A 20453-nucleotide genomic window follows, 5' to 3' on the forward strand; every position below is an offset into this window, starting at 1 on the left:
GGGCTTCCTTGCGGTGAAGTCCTGGCCACGGAGGCGTGACTCCCCCAGCAGCCACGTGCGTGGACCCCAGCTGCATAGCTCCAGGACGCCCCAGACGTCCCCAGGTCCCCTCCAGCAACCATGGCCCCTCGGGAAGCCATCAGGGGCACGTGCCTCTGCCCTCGCCGTGCGCTGCGGGGCCCAGCTGGCTGCTCGGCACAGCCGTGGAGCGGGCACCCATCCTGCAGGACACAGATGGTTCCTGTGACTCCTCCAGGGGGAATGTCGGGCTCGGGTCGTGGGTCGGAGGTCGGGAGACTTTGCTGACAGTCTGGGGAGGTGGGTGGGCCTGTCTCTTGTGCCTTAGGGGGCACAGAAGCCACGTGCCTCCATCGGCTGACGGCAGGGCCAGCCGCCCAACAGACAAAACAGCACAGGGACCCAGGGGACAGAGAATGGGGCTCAGCAGAGCCATCCAGGCGTCCCTGGACCCCGGTTTCCTGAGGCACATCCCCAAAGGCAGGGCAGGACTAAGGGGACCCCCTTCCCTGCCCAGAGCCCAGGCCTGGGAGAGCTCCCTGCGAGACGTCAGAGAAAACCATTGTGCAGAGCCACAGAGGGCCCAGGACCACACTGCAGGCCGGCCACAGAGCACAAAGAAGCCATCCTTCTCGGGACACTGGCCTCTGTCACGGCGACCGGCACAGCGCCGGGCCCCACCCCAGCTGGCACGCAAACGGGCTACTTCTTGCTTTGCTTCACTTTTTGTTTCTTCTTCTTTTAGAAGAAAAATGGTGGGAGGCCCCACTGGGCTGCACGCACGGCCCCACCACTGACAGTGCCTTCTCCAGCTGAACCCGGAGCCCCCACCCGGCCGTTCTGCGTGAGCAGAACCCCCACCCATCCGTGTGTCCACCACCCCGGTGCGGACTGAGCGCCCCTCTGTGCCCTGCGCGTTCTAACTGCTGGCGGTCAGCAGGGGAAGGCAGCGGGTTCCTGTCCACGGGACTCACCCACCGGCCGGGAGAAAGGCTGTAGGCAAATAATCACACAAACACACATTCGTCATGACACACGCTCCGGGCGTGAAGAGAGCGTTCAGAACGGCCACGGCAGTGACTGTCTGCAGAGAGCTCTCTGTGAAGGGGAACTTGAGCCAGGCCTGAGCGTCCGGCTCAACGAGCAAAGACGTGGGAGAAGGGCGACTGAAGCCAAGGACAGGACGTGCAAAGTCCCTGGGGCCACAATGGAATGGATACTAGATGCAGCATGACCAAGCAAGGACAGACGCCACGGGGGCAAGAGCAGGGGGTCAGGGAGGGAAGGGCTGCAATGTTGTTCTAGAAGCAAAAGGCAGCCACAGAAGGTTCCGGCACCTCATCTGGTTTACACTGTGACACTCCCTCTGCTGGGGAGTGGAGAACAGTGTGGGGCTGCCCGAGGGGAGAGGGGGAGGGGTGGGGAGGCCACTCAACAGGTGGCTGTGACGTGGCCCAAGCTGGACAGCCTGCTTCCGCTCCACGCAGAGGTACAGACGGCGATCGGACGGGGCGCGCAGGGGAGCACAGGGTCCTGCTCACGAGAGCCCGGGGCAGGGGGGCCCGTGCGTGGAGGGGAGTGAGCATCGCCCGCCTGGCGGTGCCCCCCGCCTCGCCCTGCCACCCGCCCTCCCGACCCGGGCATCTCGGTGCAACGCTCTACCGCCCAGAAAGCAGAAACCATCTGGGAGGTGGACACAGAGCGCGTCCGGCGGCGGGAGGAGTGCCCGCAGCCCCGCCCGCTTTCTCACGCCGCCTGGGGCCGGCCTGGCGCGGCCCGCGTGCCCCGCTGTTGTTTTCCTTCACAGACGGCAAGGACAAGCTAATGGCCCGTCTCCTCCCGCCTCCCAGGCCCTCACGGGAGCGCCCGGAGTCGGCCCCCGCATCCAGGTCGCTCAGCCGGTTGCCCACAGGAGCCCTGGGGGCAGGGGACACCCCGCGGCTCTCCCTACAGGCCTGGGCCCTCTCTAGCCCCGAAGCCGGATGCCCACGGGGCGGCCTGGCTGGCTGCCGTTCACAGCGCGCCCCGAGCACGGGCGTTGACGCTCCCGTCCGCAGCACCCGGGCCACGCGGGTTCAGTTTCCACCCGGGTGGAGAGCCGGCCGGCCCCCTCCAGAGGAGCCCCAAATCTGTCATGGCACGCGGGCGTCCTCCTGCCCCCTCCCCACACAGACCACACTAGGCACCCACAGAGCAGGATTTCGCCAGGACCCCGGAGCGCCCCTCCTAAACGTGGAGCAGGGCATGTGTACAAAGGCCACCACCACACTGGGGCGGGTCGGCTCACCGTCCCCCAGTCCCAGAGGACAGTCATTACCCGCGGAGTCCGAAGCAGCCCCCGACCACAGCGGGCCCCAGATGTGCTCTGCGGACGAAATGGGTCGGAAGGCCGCAAATGCAGCAGAGAAACGTCAGCGCCAGCTCTAGGCCGTGGCCACAGCACGTAGTAAGTGACTGATTAACAGGGACAACCTGAGAACAGGGACTAGAAGAGACACTCACACCTCGTTCATAGCGGCATGATCCACGACAACCAAGAGGTGTGGGAGCCACCCCGTGTCCACTGACGTGACCAGACACGGCGTGATCCATCCACACAACCCACTATCTATCACTGAGCTTCACGAAGGAAGGAAACTATGACCCTGCCACAACGCGGCGGATAAACCTGAAGGACGTGACGCTGAGTGACGCAAGCCAGACACAGAAGGACACGCACCGGGACCCACTCCCTCGAGGTCCCGGGGGCGTCAGTCTCACGGACACAGAGGAGACAGTGGGGCCGGGGCTGGAGGAGCGGGTGGGGGTCGGTCCGTGCGTAACGGGACAGAGTCTCAGTGTGGGGAGATGGGACGTTCTGGAGCCGGACGGTGGGGCGGCCGCACGGCAGCGTGAATGTGCTCGGTGCCCCTGAGCTGTAGGCTTGAAACTGGTTAAGATGGAAAATTTCATGTTGTGTGTATTTTACCAACTTTAAAAAAACAGAGCACCAGGCAAATGCTGAATAACAAGTGACCATGCCCCGGGGTGCCCTGTCCGGGGCGGGGGACACAGCTCAGAGGCCTCCCCTGGAGGCTGGGAACCGGAGGGAACTGGGCGGGGCAGGAGCCTGGGGGTGGGGGTGGGGGCGGTCCCAGCACAAAGAGGGTCCGAAAATAACGAAAGCCTCCCAGGATTAGGGAGGAGCCAGGCCTCAGACAGAACTACGTTCCTGAGCCCTAAAATCGGCAGTGGAGTATCCTTTTAAGTAGAAATGCTATGTTCCACGAATAAAACAAATTGGGAGATATTTTTAAACTTAGAAAAATGGATTACAGCTCTTGGCAACACATGCTGTGGTGTCTCTCGAAAACCATAATTGAAGCCGAACCTGGTGTTTTGGGCACCGGCCACCTGGCCATCCCCCCCAGGGCGCCGCTGGGCCGAGGGCAGCATCCACGCCACAAAAGGGGAAGGTGTTCAGGGTGCCGAGCCCAGCCAGGAAGAGGGCCCGGAGGGGGCGGGGGTCGTCCTCGAGGCTTCCAGACTTAGTGGGCCCCCCTCCCCTCGTGAGGCCGCACAGCCAGGCTCGGCGACCCCGGGCCGGGTCAGCCAGGCCGCTCCCCTGTGCCCTGGAGGGCGGCTCACAGAAATGGGCACGTTCAGCGTGGTGCCAGGGCCACAGAGAATCTGGTGTGATTCCACACCGGGAGCGTGGTGGCAGTAATCACGATACCCCGTGCCCCATACCGCACCCCGGCCAGCTGACATCATCCCAGATTCCTGACTGAGCCGTTTTGATTCCCTCACATGTGGCTTTCAACCACACTGCTGTGCTGCCCAGTGGGTCCCACATCACAGGACGGCGCCCGCCCGGCTGGGGACCCGAAGGGCCTGACAGAGGGACCCCTACAAGGCACTGCCTGGCCCAAACCAGAGACTCTGTCGGACGCGGGCATCCACCCACGGTGCCCAGACATCCTGCTCCAGGAGCCTGGGTACGGCGGGCACCTTAAAGACACCTTTGTACCTGAACTTCTGAGGCCGGGGCCGGACCCCGCCCAGACAACATATTTGGGGAACCAGCTTGCAAGAAGGTGACCTCACTTCTTCCCTCCCCAAACCGCCTCCGTGGGTCCCTGGCCCAAACAAAAGCCAGCTATGACCCCTGGCACGTCACGGGGAGGCTGGGGACTGCCTGTCGGCCCCTACCCCCACCCCGAGGGGCCCTGGGGCCGGGCTCCGTGACCTCCCCTGGGGGTGTGGAGGGTCCCTGTCAGGAAGGGCAGGCCAAGCCAGCCGATTCTCAGCTGCCTCTTCCCCGTCACGTCCCACTTACGAAGGGGCCGGGGGCAGTGGAAGGAGACGCCACCCTGTGGGACCTGAGGGCACTCGGACAGATGTAACGGCGGGTGTGAGGAGGGAACGGTCCACGCTAAGACGCTGAGCGTCAGGGGCACCATCATCTGGGGTGGCAGGACCCACGAGCTGTTCAGGGGACCCTCTGTCAGGGGGCAGGTCCTGGTGGGCACCCGCCTCTCACACCTTCAAGCGCGTCCCGCCAGGTGCACTCTCTGCATCAGAGCTGGGGTGGGGAGCTGGGGGGGGGTAGTGTAGAAAGAGGGACCACATCCACAGAGCCTCCTCCTGACCCCACAACGGGCTCTGCAAGGCCACATCAGGAGGACTGCTCCCTTTGGTCTGTGAGCTCTGTGTCCTTCGAGGACACGGACACGGTGGTCAGTACAAGGCCTCGGCTCTCAGGCCCAAGCCTGGGGGGTGTCTGACCGTCTGCTGCCTTCCCACACGGGCCAGGGAGGAACATCTCACGAGACCCTGCTGTGGGCCCTCCAGGCTCCCGAAGAGAAATGCAAGAACTCTGGGAGAAGGTCCCCCGCGTCCCGCACCCGCTCACCCCAGCAGCACCCCGGGTGTGCCCAGAAGTCCCAGGGTTTGCTCTCGTTGCTGCCTGAGCCCTGGTGGTACGACTCGAGTCAGCCCTTCGAAGACGTCTCCAGATTGAATTAGAAGATTCACGAACACAGAAGAGGAAGGAACATCCCAGGGGAGGAGAAGCAGGAGCCAAGATCTGGGTCTAGGTCGGGCTCCCTGTGTGGCAGGGAAGGTCCTGGGTCATCAGCACTGCAGCACAAGAGAGGAGCTGGGTGTGGCTCTGCCTGGACTAAGGGGCAGCCGGGCTTGGGCGGGCGGGGTCTTGAGGATGCATAGGAGTTTGCGAGGAACAGCAGAAACAGGAACCGATGGAAAAGAGGAAAGACCCAGAGGTAAGGCACTTGCTCATTGCTGTGCAGACCCTGAGGGCAGGGGCCACGTGCCCCCAAGTGCGTTCTCAGCACACAGCAGGGCTCCGGAAACATCTGACCAAAAATGTGAGCAAGGTGAGGACAGGCGGGGGAGGGGGGCTCCTGACGGAGAACAGGGTCGAGGAGGAGGAGCCGGGCGGGGGAGGCGGGGGCCCCTCGCGGGCAGGGAGCGCGGTGCAGGGGGAGGCATGGAGACACCGAGCACCCCAGCCCTGCTGTGTAACGTGGCCATGGGTGTGTAACCACGAGCTGAGCTGAGTCACAGGAAGGAGGCTGCTCGGCCACAGAGAACCATGGGGCCAGGTGCGCGTGCGGAGGAGGGATGTCCCAGGGAGGCCAATGGAGAAGCGGGAGCAAGAGGGGCAGCAGGGGTCGTGGCAGAGGCTGCACAGCGCCAGCAGGCCCCAGGAAGCGAGAGGGCACCGCTCAGGGTTGGGGGGGGAGCAGGCCCCAAGAAGCAGGACCCCAGGAAGCAAGAGGGCACCGCTGGTCGGGGGGCAGGCCCCAGGAAGCGGGACCCCAGGAAGCAAGAGGGCACCGCTGGGGGGGAGCAGGCCCCAAGAAGCAGGACCCCAGGAAGTGGGACCCCAGGAAGCAAGAGGGCACCGCTGGGGGGGGCAGGCCCCAAGAAGCGGGACCCCAGGAAGCAAGAGGGCACCGCTGGGGGGGCGCAGGCCCCAGCAAGCAGGACCCCAGGAAGCGGGACCCCAGGAAGCGGGACCCCAGGAAGCGAGACCCCAGGAAGCAACAGGGCACCGCTGGGGAGGGCAGGCCCCAAGAAGCGGGACCCCAGGAAGCAAGAGGGCACCGCTGGTGGGGGGGTCAGGCCCCAGGAAGCGGGACCCCAGGAAGCAAGAGGGCACCGCTGGGGGGGAGCAGGCCCCAGGAAGCGGGACCCCAGGAAGCAAGAGGGCACCGCTGGTGGGGGGGGCAGGCCCCAGGAAGCAGGACCCCAGGAAGCAAGACAGAGCCGCTGGGGGGGCACGGGCCCATTGTCTGGTCACATAAGGGACTTGGGCCTGAGTGAGAGAGAAGCCCATTCGAAGGCTTTCCTGGAGATGCTGTCCGCCAGACCCCGTGTGGACGGCAGCCTGGGGACCCAGGGAGGGACGGATGCCCTCACCACTTGAGTGGGGGGGGGGGGGGGTGGCTGCAGGGGTGTGTCTGTGCCACGCCCAACAGGTCCACAATGGGTGGGGGGGTCCCTAAGCCCCGGACCAGCAAGGTGGACAGAGGAAGGTGAGCGGGAACAGGAGGAAGGCTGTCCAGGGCCTTGGGGTCTGTAAACACTCGGCTTCCTGCCCGCTTTACGAAGCGCTGGGGACCCTGGGGACCACCGTCCGTGGGCGCACACCCTCTTACTCATGCCACGCTCAGGTGCATTACACCGGCCTTCGGATGAAACGCGCTCCTGGGCTGACCGGACCGCGGACGAGGCAGGGAAGAGATACTCACGTCCACTTCTCCTTGGTCGATCACGTAGAAGTTATCTCCTTCGTCCCCTGTAAGGAGAGAAACACGCTGTGCACACCGCAAAGGGCACCGGGGGCCAGGCTTCCGTCCTCCCGGAAGCTGGACCTGCCCCAGCTTCACAGAGGCCAAGGTCCCTGGGTCTCGCCGGCTGTTTCTTGTTAAATAAAACTCGCACGCATGACACGAGGGTTGACCCACAGGGGCACGCTCCCCTCGTGCGGCCCCCCATGCTCCGTGTGTGGTGGGCCCCCGTGGTCCCCGCCTGGCCCGTCTCAGGGTCCAGCTTCGCTGGTGGAAAGTTACGGAGACGTGGGGTTGGCGTGCAGAGAGCCGTGACTTTTCTCGCGGGCGGGCGGGCCTTGTGCTCACGGGGAGCCGGCGGCCCGGCGCCCTGGCTCAGGGAAGCAGGGAACATACCTTGCTGGATGACAGTCTCCCCGGCGATGTGCGTGACGGGGAACATGGCGTCGAATATGTCGCTGGAAGAGAAAACGCACGGCATGTGGGGGCTGCGGCAGCGCGGGGCACGGACCCCCCCCCCCCCCCCCCCCCACCTCACGCAGAGCAACGAGCTCCGGTCACCCGGGGAAACGGAAAAATCCGCCTTCGGAGGAAATCATGACCCTTCGTGGCCCTGCCGTCCGGGCAACAGCTCCCAACCTCCAGACCGTGTCCGTGCCGGGATCCACGGGGTTCTCGGTCTGGGTCTCCACAGAAACGCAATCAGACCGCATGCACTGTGTCAGACACAAAAACAAGCTGACGGCAGACCCTGGCTGTTCCTCGCGTCAGGAAACGTGAGTCCGCCCGGACACGTCCTGTGGGCCTGCTTTCTGCACACTTCCCTCGAGGGGCGTCCCGAGATCCCCGAGGCAGGAACCAGGGCCTCTACGCGGCCTGGCCGGCCACTGGGGCCTGACCCGCGGGCTGTGCCAAAGGGCGGCCTGGCCGTTGAGTTTCCTAAATGTGGCTGTCGGATGGACCGAACGGGCAGGACACGGGCAGGACACAGGCAGGGGGGAGGTGGAGCGTGGGACCCTCATCTCCGCGGGACTGCATCCAGAATGCACTGTCAGACGTCAGCCTCGCTCCCCAAATGCGATGGCCACGCCCAGGAGACCACGCCCACCCACCCACCCACGGCGTCCCGAAGGAGAATCGGGCAGCTGGGGCCCCTGTGTGGTCAGGGCACACGGCAGGGCTCGGGGCGGGGGGGGGGGGGGGGCCTGCCTCCTCTCCCCCCGCTGAACAGGAAACCTTCGCCGGACTGGTCAGGTCGAGTGAACCTCAGAGGAACTCGCGGGAGTTGGACACGACCCCCCAGGGGCAAGCGCGAAACCAGAGTTCCCAACAGCCTTGTGCTCCGCTGTCTCTAGGGTCCAGGAAACGTTAAAAAGTCACCCTTGAAGTAGTAGCTGTTTCCTCCCTGAGAAAGAGGACAGGAGCCGCGGGGTGGCAGGGGCTTCAGGGTGTTTGCAGGAGCCCCTCCGGCCCTCTCTCCCCGCCCCCGCCCCCCGGGGGAGCCGGTATCTGTGCCCTGGCCTGGGCTGCACTTCTCGGCCAGGGGGGACCGTCTGCAGACGGGTCTGGTCAGTTGTCCAAACTGCATTGCTTCAAAACCACAGCATCAGGGATCTCAAAGTGAGCAGATGTTGAAGAAACGATTTTACAATTCCTGCCTCGTTTTTAAAAAAATTCTCAACGGTAATGGTAAAACATTTTCCCAAATGCCATGAGTAATCAAGCCAACCCCGGGACCCGTCACCACCCAGCCGGGGCAGGTGCTTGGGACAGCGGTCAAGCCCCAGGGCAGGGCCGCAACCCACCGCCCACCCCACACGCGGCCTGCACTTCCATTCCACGCGGACGAGCCCATGGAAAAGTCTGCCTCGATTTGGTGCCTTTGTCATTCACACAGAAGTAACGGCTGTAACTCCAGTTTTTGTCCTGTGCTTCGTGACGTGTGTCCAGATGGAGAACCCCTTAGCGGCCGTCCTGCCGAGGCCAGGCCAGCACCCCGCTGACCACACAGGCGACTCCCCAGGTGCAGAAGCGGCGATGACGCCCGATCTGTGAACAGCGAGGCCGGAGAGCCCAGCCCCACGCACCAAAAAGGGCCGCCCTCCCCCTTTTCCCTCAGAAGAAGCTAACGCCCCCAGAGCCCCCCAGCCCGTCACCAAGGCTGGAACACAGGCCGTGTGCGGGGCGGACGCCGAGAGGCCCCCCTCCTTCCCCACCTCTGCGTCCTCTCAAACAAGACCCGATCCTTCCTGCCTCTTAGCCCTTAATGGCATTAAAAGACTCTGATGAAAAGAGAAACGGTTTTCTATTCTCATCTGTAAGTGACCTCTGGAAACCTTTACTGAAGCTGTCGCCTGCATCTCAGCGTCTGACACCGGGTCCTGCCGCGGCCCCCGCCAGGCTCCGGAACTGGGCTTGGCAACTCCTGGGTCGGGGCCTGAGCCAGGCCCGGGGACACAGCCCTCGCGGCCGTGGAGACACAGAAACGTGAAGAGGTTACAGCCCTCACTCCCCAAGGACGCTGGCCGGGTGCCCTCCATCCGCCCGCTTGCTCCGAGGTCAGACCTGCGGCTGTCTCGTCCAGACAAGGAAACCAGAGACACTAAGTAACTCTGCCAAGGTCAGCAGCTGGGAAGAGGTGAGGCCAGGCCGCACCCCTGCCTTCCTGTGCAGGGCTCTGTGGGGCGCCCGGGGCTAAGCGAGGCCTCCCGGTGTGTTCGGGGGCACGGGGCCTTCCCGGTCTCAGGAAGTGCCCTCAGAGAGCAGGTGGTGGAGGGTCCTGGCCGCCAGCCCCGGGGAAGCCACAGGCACACCCTGCCCTCCTCCGATCTTGGCCTGACGGTGGGGTCCTCTGGCTCCTGAGAGGTCCCCAGGCCAGAGTGGTCGCCACTCCCTCAATAGCGGGGAGCAGCTGACGAAGGGGTGCCTGCTGGTCCTAGCCCCGTGTCCATGTGGCCCCGCGGGCACCTCTCGCCAGAAGCAGGTGAACTCACCTCGCTCGAGGGCAGCGAAGGGGCCCTAAGGGTTTGACCAGGAGTGATGGGGGCAGAGGCATTATCTATTCATTTTGTTTTAATTATGATTACTTATTGGTACCGATGGTTTCTGTCAACTTCAGGCCAAGGTTGGTTCTCAGGCCCGCTGCGCCGTGGATGTCTTCGGTTTCTAGCTGTGTTTATGCACGCCTTCCAGAAAAGCAGAATAAATAGAAAAACCAGCGCAGTCAACGATACGGAGAAGGGATCCAAACACTCAGACAAGCGGTCTGCAGGCAGCAGACTGGCCCAGGCACTCGCACACCTGCCTGCATCACAGCGAGCAGGGGCCTAGGGAGCACCCGACGGTGAGGGAGCCACGAGCGTGAGCCTCTTTTGAGACAATCTGCAACAGCCAGGATGGGTGCGGAAACACATCCCAGGCACCGCTCAGGTGCACAACGGAGGGAAACGCCAGCCTTAGTGGGCTGGTGACTGTCGGACGGCGGCTTTCCCAACCAAGTCTACAGACCCCTTTATGGCCTCCTACCTCCATCCGTGCCGGGTGCTGGGACCCGGAGCAGAGCACCGCTGACAGGGAGCTGGGGCAGGATGGTGGTCAGGGAATGGGCAGACTTGGACCCCAGCCACAGCCGGGCCTGGCCCCTGATGCTCAGGGCCTGCGGAGTGCTGGGTCCCAGGTCCCGCGGGGTTTACGGCTCAGAGACCAGAGCCCATGGAAGTTCCCACCTGACTTACTCCTTGTCCTGGTGCCCCTCCTTCCCTGGGCTGCTCAGCTCTCACCCTCCTCCCCCTGCTGTTGATGGTTTCCTGACCCCATATCCCCCAGCTGACTGTGACTTCTGAGAATGAAGACCATCTCACTGCAGTCTGACACACATTGGCCCGCCCAGGTCTGACTCAGAGCAGGTCTTCGGTATGGATGGAAGGACAGAGGTTGGCTGGTGGATGGTGAGTGGTAGATGGGTGGGTGGGTGGTGAATGGGGGGGGGGGGTAGATGGGTAGGTGGGTGGATGGGTGGGTGGTGTGGATGGGTGGGTGGATGGATGGATGGGTGGGTGGGTGGTGAGTGGGGGGGGGGGTGGATGGATGGATAGAAGGAAGGAAAGAAAGATAGATGGAGAACGAGCTGTCTGTTAAGGCAGCTCCAAGACAGGAGATCAACTAGAACATGGTGTGGGTCTTGTAACAAAAGTCCCTGCTTCCTGAAGCCATTCACTGAAAATGGTGGCTATCGATCTAGATTCCTCAGACGGAGCCCAGTACCCTCGACCCAAAACAAAGCCTCACTAACCTTCTCCCATTTGAACCTCACAAGCATGGAAAGACATTGGCTCCCATCACTGTCCCCACTCTACCGACAGGAATATCAAGGTTCAGAAAGGCTAAGTGACTCACCCACAGTCACGCAGCTGGTTTGGGATGCAGTAAGGCTGACCACCCCGTCAAGGTCCCACTCGCTCATGCTGCAGAGGACGCACAGAAGAACAACCAGGGCGGGGGAGTCTGCTCTCTCTGGCCACGCGCCAGGCCCCGACTCGTGGGGTGGGTCCATACCGAGGTCTGGCCTCCTGGAGATGTTCCCAGGGCAGGAAGGCTGGATGCCAGCCAGGACCCTGCACGGACCACAGGGCATCACCCCTCCCCCCCCCCCCCGCCTACGGTCACACTTGCACTTCCTGTCACACCTGGCTGCCCCCTGGATCCCGCCGGGTGCCCAGTTCCCAGGCGGGAAAACTGAGTCCCGGAGAGAGCCACATCCTGAGAGCTGCACTCTCCCTGGTTCCAGCGACAAGGCCACAGGCATCAGCGGGCATCAACTTCAAAGCCTAGACCACCTGTCATGCCTGACACCCTGGGGGGTGGGGTGACCCTCCCCCCGACGCCTGACTCCCTGGGGGGGTGACCCTCCCCCCGACGCCTGACACCCTGGGGGGGTGACCCTCCCCCTCACTCCTGACTCCCTTGCAGGGGGGTGACCCTATGGGGGGGGTGACCCTCCCCCTCACTCCTGACTCCCTTGCAGGGGAGTGACCCTACCCCCAAGCCTGACTCTCTTGCGGGGGAAGGGGGTTCACGTGAAGTCATGTTTTCAAAGACAAGTTCAAAATGAGGTCCCAGCCTTGAGGTCAGAATGCCACCAATGAACCCCGACTTAAGGTATTTCAGGGAAGAGCTCCTGGCCCATCTCGGGAGCTCATCCCCACCAAATAAAGCGGTGTAAACGTGCCACAGCTAAGCCCCACGACATAGAAAACCTTGGGTTTTTGTCTGTTTTCAGTCGAAACCCCATACACAGTCCAAACAGTCCAAACGCAAGTCAGTATGTAGAACATGACCTCCGGCTGAGTTACTTATCTCGACCCTGAAAATAAGACTTTGCAGGATGAAACCAAGCCGGCTGGGGGCCACCAGACACTTCCCGGGTGTGAGGAGTCCCTTTGTCACGTCACTGTCACCTCAGGCCGGCCCCCATCTCCTCCTCTATCCGAGCAGAAAATAACCCCTGGGCGCTGACCCCTGGGGGCGTGGACAGGAACCCCTTCTGTCTCTGTACCCCCTCTGTCTCTCCCAGGAGGAAGAGGGCGCACTCACCCTGCTGGGGTGAAATCTCGGCTCAGGCGCTTCTCACTACAACCTTGTGGCATTTATCACCGTCATCCCCGTTGTGGTGAGAGGAGGACTGAGGCACAGAGAGGGTAAGGAACTTGCTTGGGGTCACACAGCCAGAAAGTGGGAGTGCAAGACTGCAAACCAGGTGATCCGGCACATAAGCAAAGTCCCTTCACGTCAGGATGCTTGTCTGCGATGGGCACGTGTGACCTTTACTAACTTAAAACATTTTCCTCCTGGGACTAGTTTGCTAAGAATTTTTATAATAGGTGCTGCGCTGTATGAAATTCTTTCCCCACACCTACGTCATCTACCGCACAGATCTTTTTCCTGGGATCTACCAACGTGGCAACACATGGACAGTGTTCTGAGCTCAAACCGCTTTTGAAAACCAGATAAACCCTACCTGATCTGGACGTGTGGTTTTCAAAAATCAAGTTGGATCTGTTTGGCTATTTAGGGTTTTTGCATCCATGTTCACAGAGCATATACTACACCTGTAATTTTGTTTTAATGTTTATTTATTTTTTAGAGAGAGACAGAGCACGAGTGGGGGAGGGGCAGAGAGAGGGAGACACAGAATCCGAAGCAGCTCCAGGCTCGGAGCGGTCAGCAGAGCCCGACGCGGGGCTCGAACTCATGACCCATGAGATCATGACCTGAGCTGAACTTGGACGCTTAACCGACTGAGCCACCCAGGTGCCCCTACACCTATAGTTTTTATACGACTTCTTATTCGTTTCCTCATACTGCCCGTACCACGTGCTGGGATCCAGATTATACTGTCCTCGTACAATGAGCTGGGCGGCTCTCCTGATTTTCCGTTCTCTGCAGCCACTGGTAAAAGGAGAACGATCTGTTGACGTTGGACAGGACTCTCCCGTAAAGCCGTCGGGGCCTGGCCTCTCCGGAGGGGGCAGGCCCTTGGTTACCATTTAACCTCCTTAGTGTTTATTGATCGTTCCACACTTAACTGTTTCTTCACGTGCCAATGTTAGCTGCACGGTCAAAGTCAGCTCCCAACATTTAAAAATTGACAGAGTTATAAAAACCGAAGTTTTTGGCTTTTCTTTAAAAAATGAAAGTCAGCTCTAGCTACACGGGGTCTGTGTTCTCACAAAGCAAGAGCTCAGGCCATTTCCACCCTGGTCAGACCACATGCTCTCCGTTTGGCCACCATCCCCGGAAGGCCACGGATTCCTGCCCCTGCAACCGTCCGCGTGCACCAGCCCGCCCCTGCACCCACTGTGGGAGCCGCACACGTGGGACTTCATCACGGCGGGGGGAGGGGTCGTCCTGTGACAACCGCTTCTCTGATGGCAACCCAGGAACCCAGTGCCACTCCTCAACTTGCCTGGAGAGACCCCAGGGGCGGCCTCTCCGAGGACTTGACCCGTCCGGAGAACGGGCAGGCGGCATGCTCACAGGCCACGGGGCGTGTCACCACTCGTGAAGCACTTAGCAGAATGAGCCCCGCCATCAGGAGCTCCCGTGACCGTTTCTGCCGGCTCCAGATCCCCCCCCCACGGCCCTGCTAAGATGCCCACGCGTGTCTCAGGGTCCCCTGGGGATGAAGCCAGCCGGGGCACGTCGCACCCCCGTCTTCGCCAGCCTCAGGACCCAGCACGGCCTCTGTACCCCCACGTCGCACCCCCGTCTTCGCCAGCCTCACGACCCAGCACGGCCTCTGTACCCCTTGTTGCCGGCTCATATTTGCAACATACTTGGAGCTGCGCAGCCCAGGCGGCCTGCCCCCACCCGTGCGAAGCTGCAGAAGCAAACAGGCCGCTCCAGTTCTCAGAGCGAGGCCTCCCTGAGCAGCACGGGCCTGGGAGGGGGCACCCAGCAGCCAGACCTGCATGTGGCCCCACGCACCCGGCCTCCTTCCAGTGCTGGGACGCGGCGGGGTGGGACTGACAGGGTCCCACACGGACCCCCCCCTCCCCAGCTCCAGCAACCCGCGGTGCTGCATCTCGGAAACCCTGGCGGGTGGAGGGCATTCCCGGGATTCACGCAGGAAGCCCCAGGACACGGGCCACAGGGTCGCCTCCAGTAAGAAGGAAAGCAGACCGCGTCAGTGCTTTCAACATTTCTGGATCTCTGCTTCTTTAAACGACTTACTCGGACAAACGTCAAACTTTCAGAAGCACCGAGGGGACGCGGATGTGGGAGGGGGATGTGCGACACCTCCGGCTGGCAACGTCCGAAGAGCAGAAGGCAGCCCCTCGGCCGTGCACCGGCCGCGGGCGTGCACAGAAGCGCACGTCCGTGTACCACGAAGAACACAAGGGAGGCGCGAGTGATGTGAACAGAACGCAAGAACAAAGACCGCCCAGGCTGCAGAAAGCGCGTCCCGGTGCACACGAGCGTGTTTTCCTGGCTCCAAAGTGATGCCAGAGACGGGATGTCTGGTCCGCCCCCTTCAGAAGTGGTTCAGAAGGACCCAAGCCTGCCGCCTCGGCCACGGGAGAACTTCTCTCCGGCTGTTTGGACTCGGTCAATGTCACCCAGGGAAGCAAGCGCCCGGGACCCGCAGGCCAAGCTCTGGTGCCCACATCCTGCTTTATGCTGCCTGTCACAGCCCGAGTGACAGTGGCCCCGGGCTGCGTTGAGGCCTCTCCACTGTTTGGGTGAGAGCTCACTATGTTTCTCCATCCACTGCAAGTTTCCAAACAATCCTCTGTAAACAGCGATAACTCAGGCGTGGCCGTGTCCTCTGCAGACACGGCGCTGGAGCACCAGGAGCTCGGGAGCCTCTGCCCCGGGGGCCTGGTGCCACCTCGTCTGCAGCGGTCCCCCACGCACAGACGCCGCGCCCTGGAGAGGGGCGCACGAACACGCGCCCGGGACTGCGGTGGGGAGCGTGTCCGCAGCACCCGGGCCGGGGGCCGGGGGCCAGGATCGCCAGCCCAGAACCTCCAGCGCACAGCCCCAGCCCCGCCGTCCGTCGCGCCCCCAGAGGCCCCGGCCAAGCGGCGCTGCCGCGTCAGAAGGCACCTTGGATGGAGACCGGCGCCCGCAGGTGTAGGCTGAGGCCGGGGAGCTTTTCTCTTAAGAATGTGCCCTCTGACCCCGCAGGGCGGCTGAGGCTCTATTCCCTCCCGCGCTCGCTCTGGAGGCACAGGTAAACACACGAGGCGCGGTGCGCCCGCTGGGCCGCCGGGGACCGCGCTGTCTGCAGTCACGGCAATCTGTAACACCTGACGGCTGGGGACCGGTTAAATAAATTACTAATTACGGACCAGGCGAGGGCATTGCAGACGCACCTCTGCGCGGAACACGGGCGTCCGTTACAGGTCTGCTAAATAGAAAACATCTCGCAAAACGAGTCTGACGGAACTGCAAGGAGGAACAAACAAACCCAAATTAGACTGGAGCGTTTCCACACCCTTTGTGAGTTCCCGGCAGCTCCACAGGCAGAAAACCAGCCAGGACGCAGCTGAGCTGAAAAGCACCGTCGGCTAAGCAGACGCGGCTCACGTTTACAGGGCTCCTTCTCCAACACAGCAGAACACACATCCTTCTCAAGTTGGCAGGAGTTTACCAACATGGACCACATCCTGGACCGTAGAATACACCTGAACACGTTTAAAAGACACAGTGTCTCCTCCTGGACCACAGCGGAATTAAACCAGAAATTAGTAACAAAAAGAGAGCTTGAAAGTCCTAATATGTGCGGGTTGAAAAACACACTGAATTAACACATAGGTCAAAGAAGAAGGCTCAAGAGAAACCGGGGGTGTTTCTAACTAAACACAAATGAAAATGCAGCTTGTTAAAATCTGTGGAGGGGCGCCTGGGGGGGCTCAGTCGGTTGAGCGTCCCACTTCGGCTCAGGTCACGATCTCACGGTTCGTGGGTTCGAGCCCCGCGTCCGGCTCTGTGCTGACGGCTCGGAGCCTGGAGCCTGCTTCCGATTCTGTGTCTCCCTCCCTCTCTGCCCCTCCCCGCTCATGCTCTGTCTCTCTCTCTCTCTCTCTCAAAAATAAACGTTAAAAATTTTTTTTTAATGAAATGAAAATAAAAATAAAATAGGAAGTGAACAGAGAAAATCGACAAAACCAAGCCAGGTTCTTTGCAAAGATGAATAAAGTGTCTTTGCAGAGACACTAAGAGTCTGATAAAGGAATGCTACGAACACCACAGTGTGAAAACCTAGGTGAAAGAGACCAGTTTTTTTGAAAGACATTACCCACCAAAACTGACAAGAAGAAATAGGTAATATATGCAAGAAACTGAATCAATAATTATTAATTTTCCATAACAGAGAGCCCGCAGGCCCGGAGGGCTCATTAGTGAATTCTGTCAAATATTTAAGGAAGAAATTATACCAATTCCCAACCATGTCTTCCAGAAAACCGAAGCAGAGGGAAGTTTCTCACTCATTCTACGAGGGCAGCATTAGCCTAACACCAAAACCAGACAAAGGCCTCACAAAAAAAGTGAAACTACAGACCAATATCTCAAGATATGGTTGCAAGATACAAGCTTAATATACAAAAGCTGGTCACTTTCTTACATACCAGCAATGAGACAGTGAAATGTGACATTAAAAACACAACACCATTTACAGTAGCACCCCTCAAGATGAAATACTCAGGCATAAACATAACAAAATATGCATGAGATCGATGTGAGGAAAACTACAAAACTCGGATGAAAAAAAATTAAGTAACACATACAAATTGTCAACTGGATCCCAACTTGATCTACAGATTCAATGCCAATAAAGATCCCAACAAGTCATTTTGTAGAGATCAACACACCGACCCTACGGCTCACACATAGAAGCAAACGATGCCGAACAGCCTGCACAGTATTGAAGTCTGAGCGCGGACTGCCGGACGTCAGGACCCGCCAGAGGGCTGCTATAATAATTGAGACAGTGTGGTGTTGGCAAGAGTACAGGCAAATAATAGATCCTGGGAACGGAATGGAGAGCCCAGAAATAGAACGCCCCGAATACACTCAACTGACCTTTGATAAAGGAGCAAAGACAGTCAGTCTCCCCAACACTGAGCTGGAACAAGAGGATGTCCACACGCTGAGTCTAGACCCAGACTTTACTTCCTTTACAAGAACTAACTCACGATGGATCATAGATCTAATCATAAAACACAGGGGCGCCTGGGTGGCTCATTCGGTTGAGCGTCCGACTTTGGCTCGGTCAGGATCTCACCGTTCACGGGTTTGAGCCCCAGGTCGGGCTCTGTGCTGGCAGCTCGGAACCTGGAGCCTGCTTCGGACTCTGTGTCTCCCTCTCTCTCTCTGCCCCTCCCCTGCTCACACTCTCTCTCAAAAATAAATACACATTAAAAAAATGTTTTTAGGGGCACCTGAGTGGCTCAGTCAGTTAAGCGGTCTGACTTCGGCTCAGGTCATAGTCTCACGGTTTGTGAGTTCGAGCCCCACGTTGGTCTCTGTGCTGACAGCTCAGAGCCTGGAAACCGCTTTGGATTCTGTGTCTCCCCGTCTCTCTGCCCCTCCCCCACTTGTGCTCTGTCTCTCAAAAATAAATAAATGTTGGGGCGCCTGGGTGGCGCAGTCGGTTAAGCGTCCGACTTCAGCCAGGTCACGATCTCGCGGTCCGTGAGTTCGAGCCCCGCGTCAGGCTCTGGGCTGATGGCTCGGAGCCTGGAGCCTGATTCCGATTCTGTGTCTCCCTCTCTCTCTGCCCCTCCCCCGTTCATGCTCTGTCTCTCTCTGTCCCAAAAATAAATAAAAACCGTTGAAAAAATAAATAAATAAATAAATAAATAAATAAATAAATAAATAAATGTAAAAAAAAATTTTTTTTTTTAATTTTTTTAACACTTTTAGAAGATAACAGAAAACAATCTAGGGACCTTGGGTTTGACAATGACTTTTTAGATGCAGCACCCGCAGCCCCCCGGATGGAAGCCTGGCTGCACCACAGAGGACACGTGCAGCCATCCGTCCTCGGAGGGCACCGAGAACCCCCAGGGGGTAGCGGAGGCTCCAGGGGCCACCCGACTGAGAGCCCCATTCAACCCCGGCTCCTGCGGGGCACCTCTGGGCAAGGGTGAGCAGCCCCAGGGAGGTTCGAGCACCACACCCAGTCTGACTCGCCCACCGGGAGACCGTGGAGAACAAGGCAGGCGCAGTCCCTGCCTCGAGAGGTGGCAGCAACACGGGGTGGGTGCCGAACAGCTGGGGCCTTCCGGCTGTTGCTTTTCAACAAACACACAGAGGCTCAATGCCAGGTCAGCCCCCTGCCGGCCTCAGGCCGTGGTCGGAGCGCAGGTAAGAAAGCCAATCCCTTGCTTGCCACTGGGCAAAGACCATGCGAGAGGAGAGGCACCAATGCCCCGTGTGGACAGACATCGGCAGTGCCCTGGTCTGCTCGGCCTGGGGGCCCAGTAGTGGGGAGGACACCCCAGAAGCAGCTGCCGGTACTTACGGCAGATCGACCAGAGACAGAGAACGGGCACAGAAGGCTCCGGGTCAGGACCCGTCCCGCATGGTAACCAAGCCTGGGCTGGAAACCTCATCACCACCTCTGCACGACGGGCTCAGAAACAGGGCCTGGGAGCCAAGGGGAGTCACCTCCAAGAGCCTGTCTCCTGAGACTCAGGTTCTAGATCTTTCTTCAAGGATTTCATGCCAGCAGCCAGGGCTGGGCATCCGGCTCCGGGGCAGGCTGGGGGGTGGCGGGGGGGGGGGGGAGCTGTGGCGGGCGGCAGGGTTGAGGGGATGCGCAGAGAAGCCAGCCGGCAGGAGTCCGTCTGAGGTTCGGCCTGGGTCAGTGCAGCTTCCCTGCCAGACGGCCAGGCAGTGGGCAAGCAAGGCTGCCCTCTGGCCCCGACTACTCGGGAGTAACGTGGGGCATCCTCGCCCAACCACCTGAGGCTTGCGGAGCTCCACGGCCTCATCTGTCTCCCACCTGAACACTACCGTCCTCACCTCCTCCAAGCAGTCCCCTGGGATTCCTCCTCCCCCACACCAGTCAGGGCTCCTTGGTTCTCAGGCCTGTTTGTAGAGCAGGTGGTTTGAGCCCCTGAGGAACAAGATTCGGCATTCTGCAGCCCATGGCAGTGCTAATCCTGGAGGGACGTGGGTCTCAGAAGCCCTCAGCGGCCCTGCGCTATCCTCACAGGGCCGGGTGACCCCGGTGTGAAAGTTTACAGTGAAGAGGGCCCCCCCTTCCCAGCTGCCCTTCTGCAGGCCACGTCCACAGCCAGGGACACGACCCAGGAACTCTGCTGCCCTCCCCCTCCCCATCACCTCGCAAGGCGGGCGTGTTCTCCAGGGTCAAAGGCATCTCGCTTATTTTACACCAGAGGGCCCACGGACCGGTCACAAGATCCAGGCAGCCGGTGTCGTCATAACCGCAGACCCCGCTCCAAGCACGTGGGAGGGGAGAACGCAGCGGCCTGTCTGTAGACACCGCCACCGGGGCTCCGTGGGCTGGGGACACGTGTGCTTTCTTTCCACGGCTGCTAAACCAATCAGCTGCTCCACGGGCCACTTCCCAGGGTGGGCACAGAGGCACCCAGGGCCAGGGAGGCGGGGTGGAAGGGTGCTTCGGAGGCTGAGGTGGAAGGGTGGGTCACGAGCCGGCCGGCCAGGGGGCAGGACCCAGGCTCCCAACAGGTGGGCAGCGGGGAAGCACCAGCACTCGGGGCCAGGGACCGGCGGTCCTCCCGGGAAAAGCCGGAGCTGCCCAAAGGAGAAACAAACTGCCCCGGGTGTGGGGGTCCTGCCAGGGGGTGCCAGGGGGGGTCCCTCCAGGGGGTGCCAGGGGGGTTCCGCCAGGGGGTGTGGGGGTCCTGCCAAGGGGTACCGGGGGGGGGTCCCACCAGGAGGTGCCAGGGGGCACCGAGAAGGGGTGCCGTAGGGGTCCCACCAGGGGGTGGGAGGGTCCCACCAGGGGGTTCCCGCCAGGAGGTGCCAGAGGGGTCCCACCAGGGGGTGTGGGGGTCCCGCCAGGGGGTGCCATGGGGGTCCCACCAAGGGATGCTGTGGGGGTCCCGCCAGGGGGTGCCATGGGGGTCCCACCAAGGGATG

General features: G+C 60.9%; 1 protein-coding gene across 2 annotated transcripts in view; it reads right to left on the minus strand.

Moving 5' to 3' along the window:
• The window catches only part of PRKAR1B (protein kinase cAMP-dependent type I regulatory subunit beta), a 103102-nt gene that overhangs the window by 25981 nt on the left and 56668 nt on the right, over positions 1-20453 (minus strand). For both annotated transcript variants that reach the window (XM_081791626.1, XM_081791625.1), the window contains exons 5-6: positions 7212-7273; positions 6777-6823 (exon numbers count right to left, since the gene is read on the minus strand). In XM_081791626.1, the coding sequence (XP_081647752.1) occupies positions 6777-6823; positions 7212-7273 (109 nt within the window). The remainder of the gene's footprint in view (positions 1-6776; positions 6824-7211; positions 7274-20453) is intronic.

Source organism: Panthera onca, chromosome E3, assembly GCF_046562875.1.
Source record: "Panthera onca isolate mPanOnc1 chromosome E3, mPanOnc1 haplotype 2, whole genome shotgun sequence".
Classification (NCBI taxonomy): domain Eukaryota; kingdom Metazoa; phylum Chordata; class Mammalia; order Carnivora; family Felidae; genus Panthera; species Panthera onca.